Source organism: Pan troglodytes, chromosome 18 (assembly GCF_028858775.2).
Source record: "Pan troglodytes isolate AG18354 chromosome 18, NHGRI_mPanTro3-v2.0_pri, whole genome shotgun sequence".
NCBI lineage: Eukaryota > Metazoa > Chordata > Mammalia > Primates > Hominidae > Pan > Pan troglodytes.
In genome coordinates this window covers 54,414,084-54,427,211 of record NC_072416.2, presented here as the reverse complement: position 1 = coordinate 54,427,211, position 13,128 = coordinate 54,414,084, and the positions used below count along the sequence as shown (strand labels likewise).

At 40.6% G+C, this 13,128-nt stretch overlaps 1 protein-coding gene across 6 annotated transcripts in view; it reads left to right on the top strand.

The window, feature by feature from the left end:
* AMFR (autocrine motility factor receptor) overlaps nucleotides 1-13,128 on the top strand; it is a 63,751-nt gene that overhangs the window by 3,835 nt on the left and 46,788 nt on the right. For 4 of the 6 annotated variants that reach the window (XM_016928540.4, XM_063796276.1, XM_063796279.1 and 1 more), the window contains 2 exon segments: nucleotides 7,368-7,460; nucleotides 12,132-12,296. In XM_016928540.4, the coding sequence (XP_016784029.1) occupies nucleotides 7,368-7,460; nucleotides 12,132-12,296 (258 nt within the window). 6 annotated transcript variants of the gene reach the window in all.

Sequence of the window (13,128 nt, the reverse complement as noted above, 5' to 3'; positions counted from 1 at the left end):
TTTTGGCTTTTTCATTTTTTAATTCTTACTCATTACTTTTATTAGTTCCCTTTTCTGCTTTCTTAAATATCTGCTTCTAAAATTCTAAGAGCAAGATACGTGAATGGAGAAATAGAAATATGAAACTAATGTCAAGGTTCTGACTTAATTATGCAAATAATATCATTTAAATAGAACTCTCAAGGGGAAAAATGACCACAAACAAAAGTGGATAAAAGTGAATTGACCATTTAGAACAGGGATTGGCAAACTCGTGGCCTATTTGACTAGGCCTGTTTTTGTCTTAACAGCTAAGAATGGTTTTTATATTTTTAAAGGGTTGTAAAACAAATTAAATAAATTAAGGAAGTTGCAGAACCTAAAATATTCACTATCTGAGAGCACTTTAGAGAAAAATTGGCTGAATCCTATTTTAAAGAGCCGATTTTCGTATTATTATAAAACTTAAGGGCTGGGTTCAGTGGTTTACACCGGCAGTCTCAGCAGTTTGAGAGGCGGAGGCTGAGGCAGGAGGTGGGAGGATTGCTTGAGGCCAGGAGCTGCCCAGGAGTCTGGGCAACATAGTGAGACCCCCTGCTCTACCAAAAAAAAAAAAAAAAAATTAGTCACCATTATAATTATGTGAAAATAGGCTTTTTAAAATAAGAGTCAGCCAATTTTTCTCTAAAGTGCTCTCAGATGGTGAATATTTTAGGCTCTGCAACTTCCTTATTTAATTTGTTTTACAACCCTTTAAAGATGTAAAATACCTGCTTCTAAAATTCTAAGAGCAAGACATGTAAATAGAGAAATAGAAATATGAAACTACTGTCAAGGTTCTGACTTAATTATGCAAATTAAGTGTAGTGGCCTGTGCTGTAGTCCTAGCTGCTTGGGAGGCTGAGGCAGGAGGATTGCTTGAACCCAGAAGCTCAAGGTTACAGTGAGCTATGATTGTGCCACTGCACTGCAGTTTGGTCCAGAGTGAGACTCTGGTCTCAAAAAAAAAACAAAACAAAATTAAGAGCTGAAAGTGACTTCCTAGGTTTTAGTCTTTATGAGTTGACTATTTCAAGGTATATGAGGGAAAAATGTTAGCTCCAGAAATGTTGGGGCAGCTGAAGGAAAAAAGACTAAACTTGTGAATAATTGGATGTGAGCCTAGATAAATTAAAAATAAAAGGAATGTCTTCCGGGTGAGGGAGAAGGGGACTGCTATTTGATCACCTCCTAGGTATGCTTTGCATGCGGACTCTCGTCTATTTCCCTAGTCTTGTTAAAGAAGGAACACAGTTATCATCTATGTGATGAGGGGGAGTGTGTGCATGTTTGTATTATGTGTTTGTTTCTGGGAGCCTGCAGAGAGGTAACAATACGTGAATTGTCCTTAAAGGGAGGAAACCACCAAATGGTAGGGGGCGCAGGGGAGTGGTGCTGGTGTAGGCAGGAGTCTAAGAAATATCCAGATTGACCATGTCTTGGAATAGGTTCCTAGTAGTTTAATCCCATGTCTTTGCAAGGTCATACATAAGCCCCTGTTGGTGGCCAACATTTTACAGGGTCAAAAACACCTGTAGGGTTACATGGTGATAAATGCACCTTCCTCTCTTTTTCTCCCAGGCAGGCCTAACTATTTTATAATTTAGTTTCTGTTTTCTCCAGTGGAAGAGTAGAACCATTCTGGAAGGGACATTTTCCTGCCGGGCCTTGGAGTGAAGGGAATTAACTTTGAGCCTTGAGTAAGTCAGGGTTGCTGGGATCACTGCTGCCTGACCTGCTACACTCTGAACGGGGACAAGTAAAACTTGTTTTTATTTTGTGTAGACTTGAAAAAAAAGGCATTTGGTGAGTTTTTAAAAAATGACTTGAAGCTTTGACAGCACTATAGCTATGAGAAACATTCTGAAGTGTTTTAATATAGTTGAATTTTTTTTTTTTTTTTTTTTTTGAGTCAGAGTCTTTCTTTGTCACCCAGGCTGGAGTGCAATGGCACAATCTCGGCTCACTGCAATCTCCGCCTCCTGGGTTCAAGCAATTCTCCTGCCTCAGCCACCCAAGTAGCTGAGATTACAGGTGTGCACCACCATGCCCAGCTAATTTTTTGTATTTTTAGTAGAGACGGGATTTCACCATGTTGGCCAGGCTGGTCTTGAACTGCTGACCTCAGGTGATCCACCAACCTTGGCCTCCCAAAGTGCTGAGATTACAGGCATGAGCCACCACGCCTGGCCATAGTTGAAATACTGTGCTGTAACAGGAGAACTTGTTTTGGTTTGTTACTCATCAGTTTGTCATCATATGGTGAGAAAAATAATGTGGAATTGCAGAACTAGTCAGGTTAGTTTAGTAGATTCTAAACTTTAAAAAAATTTAAAAAAATAGATAATGCATGCTCAGGGTACAAAAGTTAAGGGGTACAGGCCCGGCATGGTGGCTCACGCCTGTAATCTCAGCACTTTGGGAGGCCGAGGCGGGAGGATCACCTGAGGTCAGGAGATTGAGACCAGCCTGACCAACATGGTGAAACCCGTCTCTACTAAAAATACAAAAATTAGCCAGGCATGGTGGCAGGTGCCTGTAATCTCAGCTACTTGGGAAGCTGAGGCAGGAGAATTGCTTGAACCTGGGAGGTGGAAGTTGCAGTGAGCCAAGAATGCGCCGCTGCAGTCCAGCCCGGGCGACAGAGTGAGACTCTGTCTAAAATTAAAAAAAAAAAAAAAAAGTTAAGGGATACAGAAGTAACATGCAGTGAAAAGTAGATCTCTCTCTCTCCCTGTTACCTGCTTCTCTCTTCCAGAAATGGCAATTATCAAATTCTTGTAATAAGTACTGTTGTTAAGTAGGAGACTAAGAAATACCCAAATTGATCAAGTCCTTGACAGTTCACACCTACATATTATACAAACGTGTGTGCACATATTTCCTTTTTTTTTTTTGAGACGGAGTCTCGCTCTGTTGCCCAGGCTGGAGTGCAGTGGCGCGATCTCGGTTCACTGCAAGCTCCGCCTCCCAGGTTCACTCCATTCTCCTGCCTCAGCCTCCCGAATAGCTGGGACTACAGGCGCCCACCACGTGCCCGGATAATTTTTTGTATTTTTAGTAGAGATGGAGTTTGACTGAGTTAACCAGGATGGTCTCGATCTCCTGACCTCGTGATCCGCCCGCCTCGGCCTCCCAAAGTGCTGGGATTACAGGTGTGAGCCAGTGCGCCTGGCGTTTTTTTGTTTTTGTTTTTTTTTTGAGATGGAGTCTCATTCTGTCACCTAGGCTGGAGTGCAGTGGCATGATCTCGGCTCACTGCAACCTACGCCTCCCGGGTTCAAGCGATTCTCCTGCTTCAGCCTCCTGACTAGCTGGGATTACAGGAGAGCACTACCACCCCTGGTTAATTTTTGTATTTTTAGTAGAGATGGGGTTGCACCATGTTGGTCAGGCTGGTCTTGAACTCCTGACGTGATTCTCCCTCGTCAGCCTCCCAAAGTGCTGGGATTACAGGCATGTTCCACTGTGCCTGATTCAGGGATTTATTTTATTTTAGTTTACTTTTTTTAAGCAGTTTTTTTTTTTTTTTGAATAAGAGTCTCACTCCGATTGCCCAGGCTAGAGTACAGTGGTGCTATTTGGGCTTATTGCAGCCTCAACCTCCCTGTGTCTAGGGTGATTCTCCCACCTTAGCCTCCCAAGTAGCTGGGACTACAGGCACACACCACCACGCCTGGCTACATTTGTTGTGTTTTTAGTAGAGATGGGGTTTTGCCATGTTGCTCAGTCTGGTCTCGAACCCCTGGACTCAAGCAACTCACCCACTTTGGCCTTCCAAAGTACTGGGATTATAGACATGAGCCAGTGCTTTTAAATGAGGAATGCTCCAGTTATGTTTCTTTCAGTATAGGTTGAGAATACTTTATCCAAAATGCTTGGGACCCGAAGTTTTGGATTTGGGATTTTTTCCTGGATTTTGGAATATTTGCATATATATAATGAAATATTTTGGGGATGGGACCCAAATGTAAACATGAAATTCCTCTGTTTCATATACATCTCATTCATACACATACCCTGAAGGTAGTTTCATTTTTCCCTTAGGGACACTGAGTAAACTGTTGTAAGTCTGCATTTTGACTGTGACTCGTCACATGAGGTCAGGTGTGGAATTTTCCACTTGTGGCGCCATGTTGGTGCTCAGAAAGTTTTGGATTTTGGAGCATTTCAGATTTTGGATTTTTGCATCAGGGTTGCTCAATTGTATTTACAATTTTTCAAGCCTTTGTTAACTGAAGTTGAGAAGTTATATGTATGACACAATATTATTTATTTATTTATTTGAAACAAGGCCTCACTCTGTTGCTCAGGCTGGAGCAGTGCAGTGGTGCAATCACGGTTCCCTGCAGCCTTGACCTCCTGGGCTCAAGAGATCCTCCCACCTCAGCCTCCTCAGTAGCTGGGACTACAGGTGCACACCACCCCACCCGGCTAATTTTTGTATCTTTTGTGGAGATGGGGTTTCACTATGTTGGCCAGGCTGGTCTTGAACTCCTGAGTTCAAGCAATCCCCCCACCTTGGCCTCCGAAAGTGCTGGGATTATAGGTGCGAGATACTGTGCCGGGTCAGTATTTGTAATTAACATATAATCATTATAATTAAGGCATTTTTCTATAAATAGACATGGAATAGTTATTAATAATCATTAAGGTGTTTTAAAAAACTTTGCTTATAATCTTAAAATAAGGATTGCTTTCAATCCTTTGTAGCTTTGGTTACAAAGTTCACAACAGCTTATCTACTTTTTACATAAATTCCCTTTTTAGTATCAGTATACTCAAGCTTTTTTTTTTTCCCTGGTTAGCCATGTTAATTTTCAAATCTTCATCTAAATTAAAATAGGAAGTGGTTGTTCTATGGGTGATGGGATTATAAGAGACGTTTACCTTTTTTTTGGATAAATTAAAGATACACATTTTTTATACCTTATTTGAATTCAAAGACTTATTTAGGCTGGGCGCAGTGGCTCATGCCTGTAATCCCAGTACTTTGGGAGGCCGAGGCAGACGGATCACTTGAGCCCAGGAGTTCGAGACCAGCCCGGGCAGCATGGTGAAACCATGTCTCTACAAAAAAATTCAAAAATTAGTGTGGTAGCTCACACCTGTAATCCCAGCTACTTGGGAGGCTGATACAGGAGAATAGCTTGAACCTGGAAGGCCGAGGTTGCAGTGAGCGGAGATTGCACCATTGTGCTTTAGTTTGGGCAACAGAGTGAGACTGTCAGAAAAAAAATAAATAAATAGACTTTTATTTAAAGAGTTTGAGAAATAGTAAATAATACTTTATTTTTTATTTGATAACTTAAGATGTGTGTGACAGTGCTGTTTTGAATAGAGAAATGTTTAAGTGACCCTAAATTTGTTTTTTTTCTCCATCATTACTCTCATAGTAGCCTGCTTGGCCTTCTGTTAAATTGCTTACCATGCTCTATCTCTTGTAGATTCTAAAAGCTCTTTGAGTTTAGGGTTCAGAGCTCCCTCATTTTTCTGATTTCCCACATGCCTCGAACAAGTGCTAAATGTGTTGCATTTATTTTTTAAATTCATATGACTGACTACATGTAAAAACGGGCAGAATTATTTTAAGAAATGGCGTCGTAATAAAGCTGGGGCATGTTTGGCTGGGGGATGTGACATGAGGGGTTGTGGTTTTGTCTTATGACATTTCTCTTAGTTAATGTGGCTGAGATTGGTTAGATCACAATGAAGGTGAGTCTTTTTAGCATCTATTTCATCACCTTAAAAATGAACATTTCAAGTTACCTGAATTGTTTTTTCTTTTTAAAAAATTTTATATATTTTTCAGTAGGGGCAAGGTTTTGCTGTGTTGCCCAGGCTGGTCTCAAATTCCTGGCCTCAAGCAGTCCTCCCACCTTGGTCTCCCAAAGTGCCAGGATTACAAGTGTGAGCCACCATGCTCCTGGTGATCTGGACCATTTTGAATAGGTCTGTTACACAGATTAGGATATTTGGGGCAACTAGTTTGGGCGTTTGTTCCTGGTTGTTTGAAGGATTTAAGTACCAAAACAGTTTATTTCTTTAGCAGAACTGTTTTCGTTTCAATCCTTTAAAAATATATTACATACTTCCTTGGCCCATTAGGCAGACAGAATAGAACTAAATTTAATCATTTGTAATGAATCAGGGCTGCCCTTAAGTGTTCTCCCAAAGGAGGGATGGCATGAGGTACTAAACAGACCCTGAGGTGATCTCAGGGATCTTGCTTTCTTAAATTACTCTCCTCTATCCCCTTTCTTTCTTCTTTAAAATTATCATTTGCTTTTAAAAGTAGAGGGAAGAATGACTTGGCAAGGGTAATATGGTAAACGTAGTGAATCAGAGGCAGAAGCAGCTTTACATTGAATTGGAGTTCCTTTTCATTTGCTCTCAACAAGTCATCTGTACTGTTTTTATCAAGGTCCTTTTGGCTTTTTGGAGTCATTCAGAGTAATGTGATACCCCACACTAATCTCTGGGTTGGGGACAGCCAACTCTTCCATTTTGTAAGCATTAAGATTTGGCGTTTAGGTGTAAGGATATTCATTTAGAGTTTTGTTTTGTTTTGTTTTGTTTTTCAAGTTTTCTCATAGACTGTTGAAGAAGGCCTTGGTTTTGCATTGGTATCCCCAGGTTGCCTTTCATCTCTTGGCCCCTCTCGCTGGTTTTCTTTTCCTTCTGTTGAACCCATTCCACCCTGCTGCAGTGCCACAAAACCTTTACTTCAAAGCCAACACCAAGCATGGAGAACATTTATCTTTTGGTTGAAAGATTTTTCCATTCCAATAAATATTAAAATATTCTCTCTGTATATATATATTTTTGTTATTAGTTCCTTATGATGAGACTTTTTTGTGACCATCCACACTCCTACCCCTACCTCCTATTTGTTTGGCAGGGCAGAATCTCTGGGTGCTGGGTTTTACTATTCACGGTAACTTCAATTTCTAGAACAGTTTTCTTCAAGGCTGTCAAAATAATGTCGGAAATGAGGTACTTGGGAAGGACCTGCAGTTTACGAGGTTAATGTAGTTTTGCACATACAGTACAAAGTATACACACAATTCAGTTAAGGATGAAAGATAAGGTGGCCTGCTGGAGGGTGCGTATTGGGACAAGAACTATGACTTAGCTGGTGAGCTGGTGCCTCTCTTTCCGGTCCTCATCCCTAACACCCACTCCCCAGAACAGTATGCCTTTTCAGATATTACTTATCTTGCATTGGGAGAGAACCAGAAAGGCTCAGTCACTGGAAATGATGGCTGAATTCCTAATATGAGATTTTTAGAGCTGCTTTTATTTTTCAGCAGGAAGAAATAAACTTCCTTTCTCTGATTTGTTTACAGGTTCTAGTAAATACTGCTTGCTGTGTTTTGATGTTGGTGGCTAAGCTCATCCAGTGTATTGTGTTTGGCCCTCTTCGAGTGAGTGAGAGACAGGTAAGTCTACACTGAAAGGATGGATTCTTGTGACTAGATTTTTTTTTTTAAACTTTGTATTATGATTTCAGATGTGTGGAAAAGTTCCATGAATACTACAGAAAACTCCTATATACCCTTTATCCAGATTCGCCAGTTGTTAATATTTTGTTCCATTTGCTTTAATCTTCACTTTTTATTTATACATACTTTTTTTTCTGATTCATTTGAGAGTAAGTTGTGGACATCATTACCCCTTTACCCCTAAATACTTCAGTTTGTATTTTCTAAGAGCAAAGGCATTTTTACAGCACAGTGATTAAAATTAGGAAATTTAACATTGAAAAAATACTTTGTCTAATCCACAGTCCATATTCAGTGTAGCCAAGTTGTCCCAATATTGTTTTTTATAGCTGTTTTTCTTCATGACTTTTAGGAATGTCATTTTTAAAGAAGCCTAGATTTGTTTTATTTTGAATGATCATAAATGTCACTCTGTAGAATGTGGGTTCTTTTCCAAAAGAATTTACCAAGATAATTTTCTCTGTGGGAAGGTGAATTAAGAATCATTGTTCTAAAAGCATAAAATTAGGAGATTTGTTCTTGTTTTGGGTGAGATTGTCTGACATTGGAAAGTGACTCAGAATGGGCAGGGGATGCTTTCAATGAAGAATTATGCCACAAGCATACTGTATAGATTGGCAGTTCGCTGAGGATTTGAGTGGGTAGGGTGTAGAATAATTTTTTTTTTTTTTTTTTGAGACGGAGTCTTGCTCTGTCACCCAGGCTGCAGTGCAGTGGCGCAATCTCAGCTCACTGCAACCTCTGCCTCCCGGGTTCAAGCACTTGTCCTGCTTCAACGTCCCAAGTAGCTGGGAATACAGGTGTGCACCACAGCTAATTTATATATTTTTAGTAGAGACAGGATTTCGCCACGTTGGCCGGGCTGGTCTAAAACTCCTGACCTCAGGTGATCCGCCTGCCTTGGCCTCCCAAAGTGCTGGGATTACAGGCGTGAGCCACTGTGCCTGGCATGGTATGTTTTAAAGTAAAAATTTAGAACTGGCCTTCAAAATCACAACATAAGAACAAAATTGTGTTTTATTCTATCTTATCCCAGTGATAAAACACAGGAACCTACTATATGAAAAGCACAACAGCAGCTTTACTTTATGTTCAGAGTGTTCCATTCTCTCCTTACCTACCCTTTTCAACCCAAATTTCCTTTTATAAAATCAGCTGAAGTCCTAGTTTAGAGCTGACATGTATTACTTGGTGGTTGAGCCCTTGGATGCCATTGTGAACAGGACTATTTTGTATTCTCAGAGATTTTTCATTTTCAGCACTTTCTCCAGTATCGACTCTAGAGGTCTCCCAGATAGGTTGTAAATGCTGCCTTTTTTGTTTTTGTTTTTGTTTTTTCTTTTGAGACAGCATCTTGCTCTGTCACCCAGGCTGGAGTGCAGTGGTGCGATCTCCGCTCACTGCAGTCTCAACCTCCTGGGCTCAAGCGGTCTCCTCCCATCTCAGCCTCCTGAGTACCTGAGACTACAGGCATGTGTCACACCCGGCTAATTGTTTAGGTATTTGTAGAGACGGAATTTCACCATGCTGCCCAGGTTGGTCTCAAACTGTTGAGTTCAAGCAGTCCGCCCACCTTAGCCTCCCAAAGTGCTGGAATTATAGGCGTGAGCCACTTCTACTGGCTTAAATGCTTCTTTTGATACTTCTTCAAGTTTCTCTTCAAATTTTTTATTTGTGGACCAGAAATTGGTCAGGCCAGGCAGGCTTGGTGGATTGATCTGGCACCAGTGGGCTTTATATACTTTCTTTTCCCTAAAAGGTTACTTCTATCAGGTTGAAATTTATAGAAAGTATAACCTTGGAGTATTTTAGAGATTTTTTAACTAGATCCAGAGGTAATTATAATGAGCATATTTCTTATCCAGCTCCACTTTCATTTTTTTCAGCATCGATCGCATCTTCCCTGCTGTTCTATGTTGGTTTATTTATGTTTAATGTCATCCAGTAGCATCAATTAGGAACCATTTTGAGTTAGAAATCTCTAGGATTGACATGGGTTTGTTCTTGGGTGCTTAAAGTTCTGGAAATAGAGTAATGCTAGAGGCAAAGACATCAAATATCTAAAATGATTAAAATGTTAAGTGGAGGTTTAGAGCAAGGAAGCTTTTTGATGTTTTTTTAAGTGCTTAGTGCCTAGTATGGCACTTGTCTAACCATTTCACATATATTATTTATAATTCCCCCAACAATTCTATGAGGTATATGCTGTTATTATAAGACCTATTGTATGGATGAGGAAACTAAAGCACAGGGATGTTAAGTGACTTTCCCAAGGTCACACAGAAACTAAATGGCAGAGCCAAGTGGCAGTGTCATTCAAAACCAGGGCACAAAATGTCCTAAGTTCACCTTGTACTTTCCCTGCACCAGGTCTGGAAACAGACATTTCACCAACGATTCCTAGTTCACGTTATTGGGCAATGATATTTAGAAGCCAAGCTGTATACTGGCTGAGTGTGCTCATTACCACTATGGTGTCTCTGCCCTTTTGATGGATAGAGTTAGGGCATACTCTATGATTTTTTTCCACTTTATTTTGTTCTCTACAAAAGATATCTGGTCAGAGTACAGTGTGTTTAAGTTCTCAAAATCTTTAAGGAGTCACGTTGTTAATTTGTAGTACATTTTGCTTTTTTGTGTTTATTTTTTGAATTTGTGAAACATTTACGTGGTTCCAAATTACATATAAAAGCATTCTTTTGGGAGACCAAGGTGGGATCACTTGAGCCCAGGAGTTTGCGACCAGCCTTAGCAACAGAGGGAGGCCCCATCTCTGCAAAATATAAATATAAAAAACATCAGCTGGGCATGATGTCATGTGCCTGTAATCCCAGCTACTCAGAAGGCTGAGGTGGGAGGATCGCTTGAGTGCAGGAGTTTGGGGCTGCAGTGAGCTACTACTGGGCCACTGCACTCCAGCCAGGATGACAGAGTGAGACCCTGTCTCTTTAAAAAAAAAAAAAAGTATACTTAGAATCATGCTTCCATTCTTATCCTCTTCAGTCAGTTCTCCCTGACCCTCCTAGATGGCTTGATAGTCTATTTTAACATGTGGGGGAACTAGACCCTCCTTATTGCTCTCCTATTTCAGGGTTAGTGAAGATTGTCAAAACTGGAAGCCCTCTGTGTAAAAGAGTACAGTGAAGCAAATATGCATACACACTGCCCATGGGAATGTACACTTACAGGACTGCTTTGGAAGTTAGGTAGATTTTACTATAAACCATAAAAATCTTTGCAATTTTTGATTTGACAGTGCTGAAGTAACTCATACAAAGATACATACAAAAATATTCATCACAATTTTTTTTTTTTTTGAGACAGAGTCTTGCTCTGTTGCCCAGGCTGGAGTGCAGTGGCATGATCATGGCTCCCTGCAACCTCGACCTCCCAGGTTCAAGCAATTCTCATGCCTCAGCCTCCCAAGTAGCTGGGATTACAGGCTTGTGCCACCATGCTCAGCTAATTTTTGTATTTTTAGTAGAGACAGGATTTTGCCATGTTACCCAGGCTGGTCTCGAACTCCTGGGCTCAAGTGATCCACCTGCCCTGGCCACCCAAAATGCTGGGATTTCGTGCATGAGCCACCACGCCCGGCCCTTATTATAATGTTTTTTTTTGCGTGGTGAAAATTTTAAAACAGTTTCAGTGTCCATCTTTAGCCATTGAAATGGTACATTGGTATATTCAGAGAATATTCATTGACATTGTTAAGGTTCTAACAATACAATAGGTGAAAGAAAGCATTGTACAAAAAGTAATGTGTTTTGTACATAGGGAAAAGACAAGAAAATTCATAAAAATGTTAAGGCAGCATTTTTCATTTTCTTTGTACTTTTTATGCCCCCTTTATTATGGGCTGGCAAGTGGTTGTGTTGTGTTATTTTTTAATTTGAAGAATTTTTTTAAAAAAGTCTAATCTTTTCTATTGTGTAAGAATCTGGAAGGTAGAAGTAGTAAAAATGATAGCCCTTGCCATTCTTTTTCATTGTGCATTAAAAATGTAAGCATTTTTTTCTTTTTTTTGAGAGAAGGTCTTGCTCTGTCACCCAGGCTGGAGTGCAGTGGCATGATGATGGCTCACTGTAGCCTCGACCTCCTGGGCTCAAGCAATCCTCCCACCTTAGCCTCCTGAGTAGGTGGGACTACAGGTGTGCACCACCATTCCCAGCTAATTTTTGTATTTTTTTTTGGTAGAGATGGGGTTTCCCCATGTTACCGAGGCTCATCTCAAACTCTTGAGCTCAAGCTGTCTACCCGCCTCAGCCTCCAAAAGTGCTGGGGTTACAGATATGAGCCACTGCACCTGGCCTATTTCTTAATATATAAGTTACTAAACTAATATTGCTATCCTTTGAATAGCTAACATTCCATAATTGATTTAGGGTTATAGTCCAAAGTCTACAGATTAGTTTCTGGGTGTCTTACCTCTATTCTTCAGATGGCTGCTTTTTTTTTTTTTTTTTTTTTTCTGTTTTCTTGAGGACAAGTATTAGAAAGCCAAGTGCAGAATATATCTTCCATAGAAGCCGGCTTTTGTTATGGTAACTTCCCTCAAATGGGGTAGGTGTGATGGTACTCACCTTCATAAACATTTTTCTTTTTTAGCATCTCAAAGACAAATTTTGGAATTTTATTTTCTACAAGTTCATTTTCATCTTTGGTGTGCTGAATGTCCAGACAGTGGAAGAGGTGGTCATGTGGTGCCTCTGGTTTGCCGGACTTGTCTTTCTGCACCTGATGGTTCAGCTCTGCAAGGATCGTTTTGAATATGTGAGTTTTTAGCCAAGCTTTTTGCTTGCTTAGTCACCACGTTTGCCAACTTTGAATTGTGTAATGTGAATGAGCCACAGCAGGCATGGTCAGGGTAGCTCTTCTGGGAAGACTTCTAGATCAGGCCCCCATTGCCTGTTTCTTGAAGAACTTTCTACAGCAGCCAAGAGATGCAGAATCGTTGTCTCCTGGGGAGCTTTCTTCCCAACCCCATAGTGTTTACTTACTGCTAACATGGGGTCACTTCACCTATGCAGACTGTTTTGTTCACAGTGCAAGGAAACCTTGATACATAAACAATAAAATCTGGTCTTTTCTAGATATTTTCTGTTCTAGTCTCCTTCTGTCTCTCCCAGCTTACTCTAGTTCGTGGAGCTCTTCTTTCTGAGTAGTTTATACTATTTCCACCCCGGGCCAGGACTGAATTAGCTCCCTCAGCTTCCTTGGTTGCAGAAGTGAATCCTTTTATGTCTGGTACAAGATCTGTCACTTGGTTTCAGATCATAGCTGTATGAGTGAACCTCCAACCCATTAGTGACCTGAAGTAGTCTCATGAGTCCCAGATAAATGTGCACCTACAGTGCTGCCCCTCAGTTAAACCCACTCCAGGGCCTTGTTTTTCCCTGTCTTTACCCAGTCCACATGGACCTTGCACCTTGGTTTGAGTTAATCTCACTCTCACAGCCTTTATTTCTTTCACATTCAACCCTCATTTGAAGTCACAAACAGGAGCTTCTAACCTCCCAAACTATTTTTTTTAATCTCCGCCTGTGACCTCAGGAGTTGCAGCTCTAGGCCTTCTTTTCAGACTGTTGCCTCTCCTTGCATAATG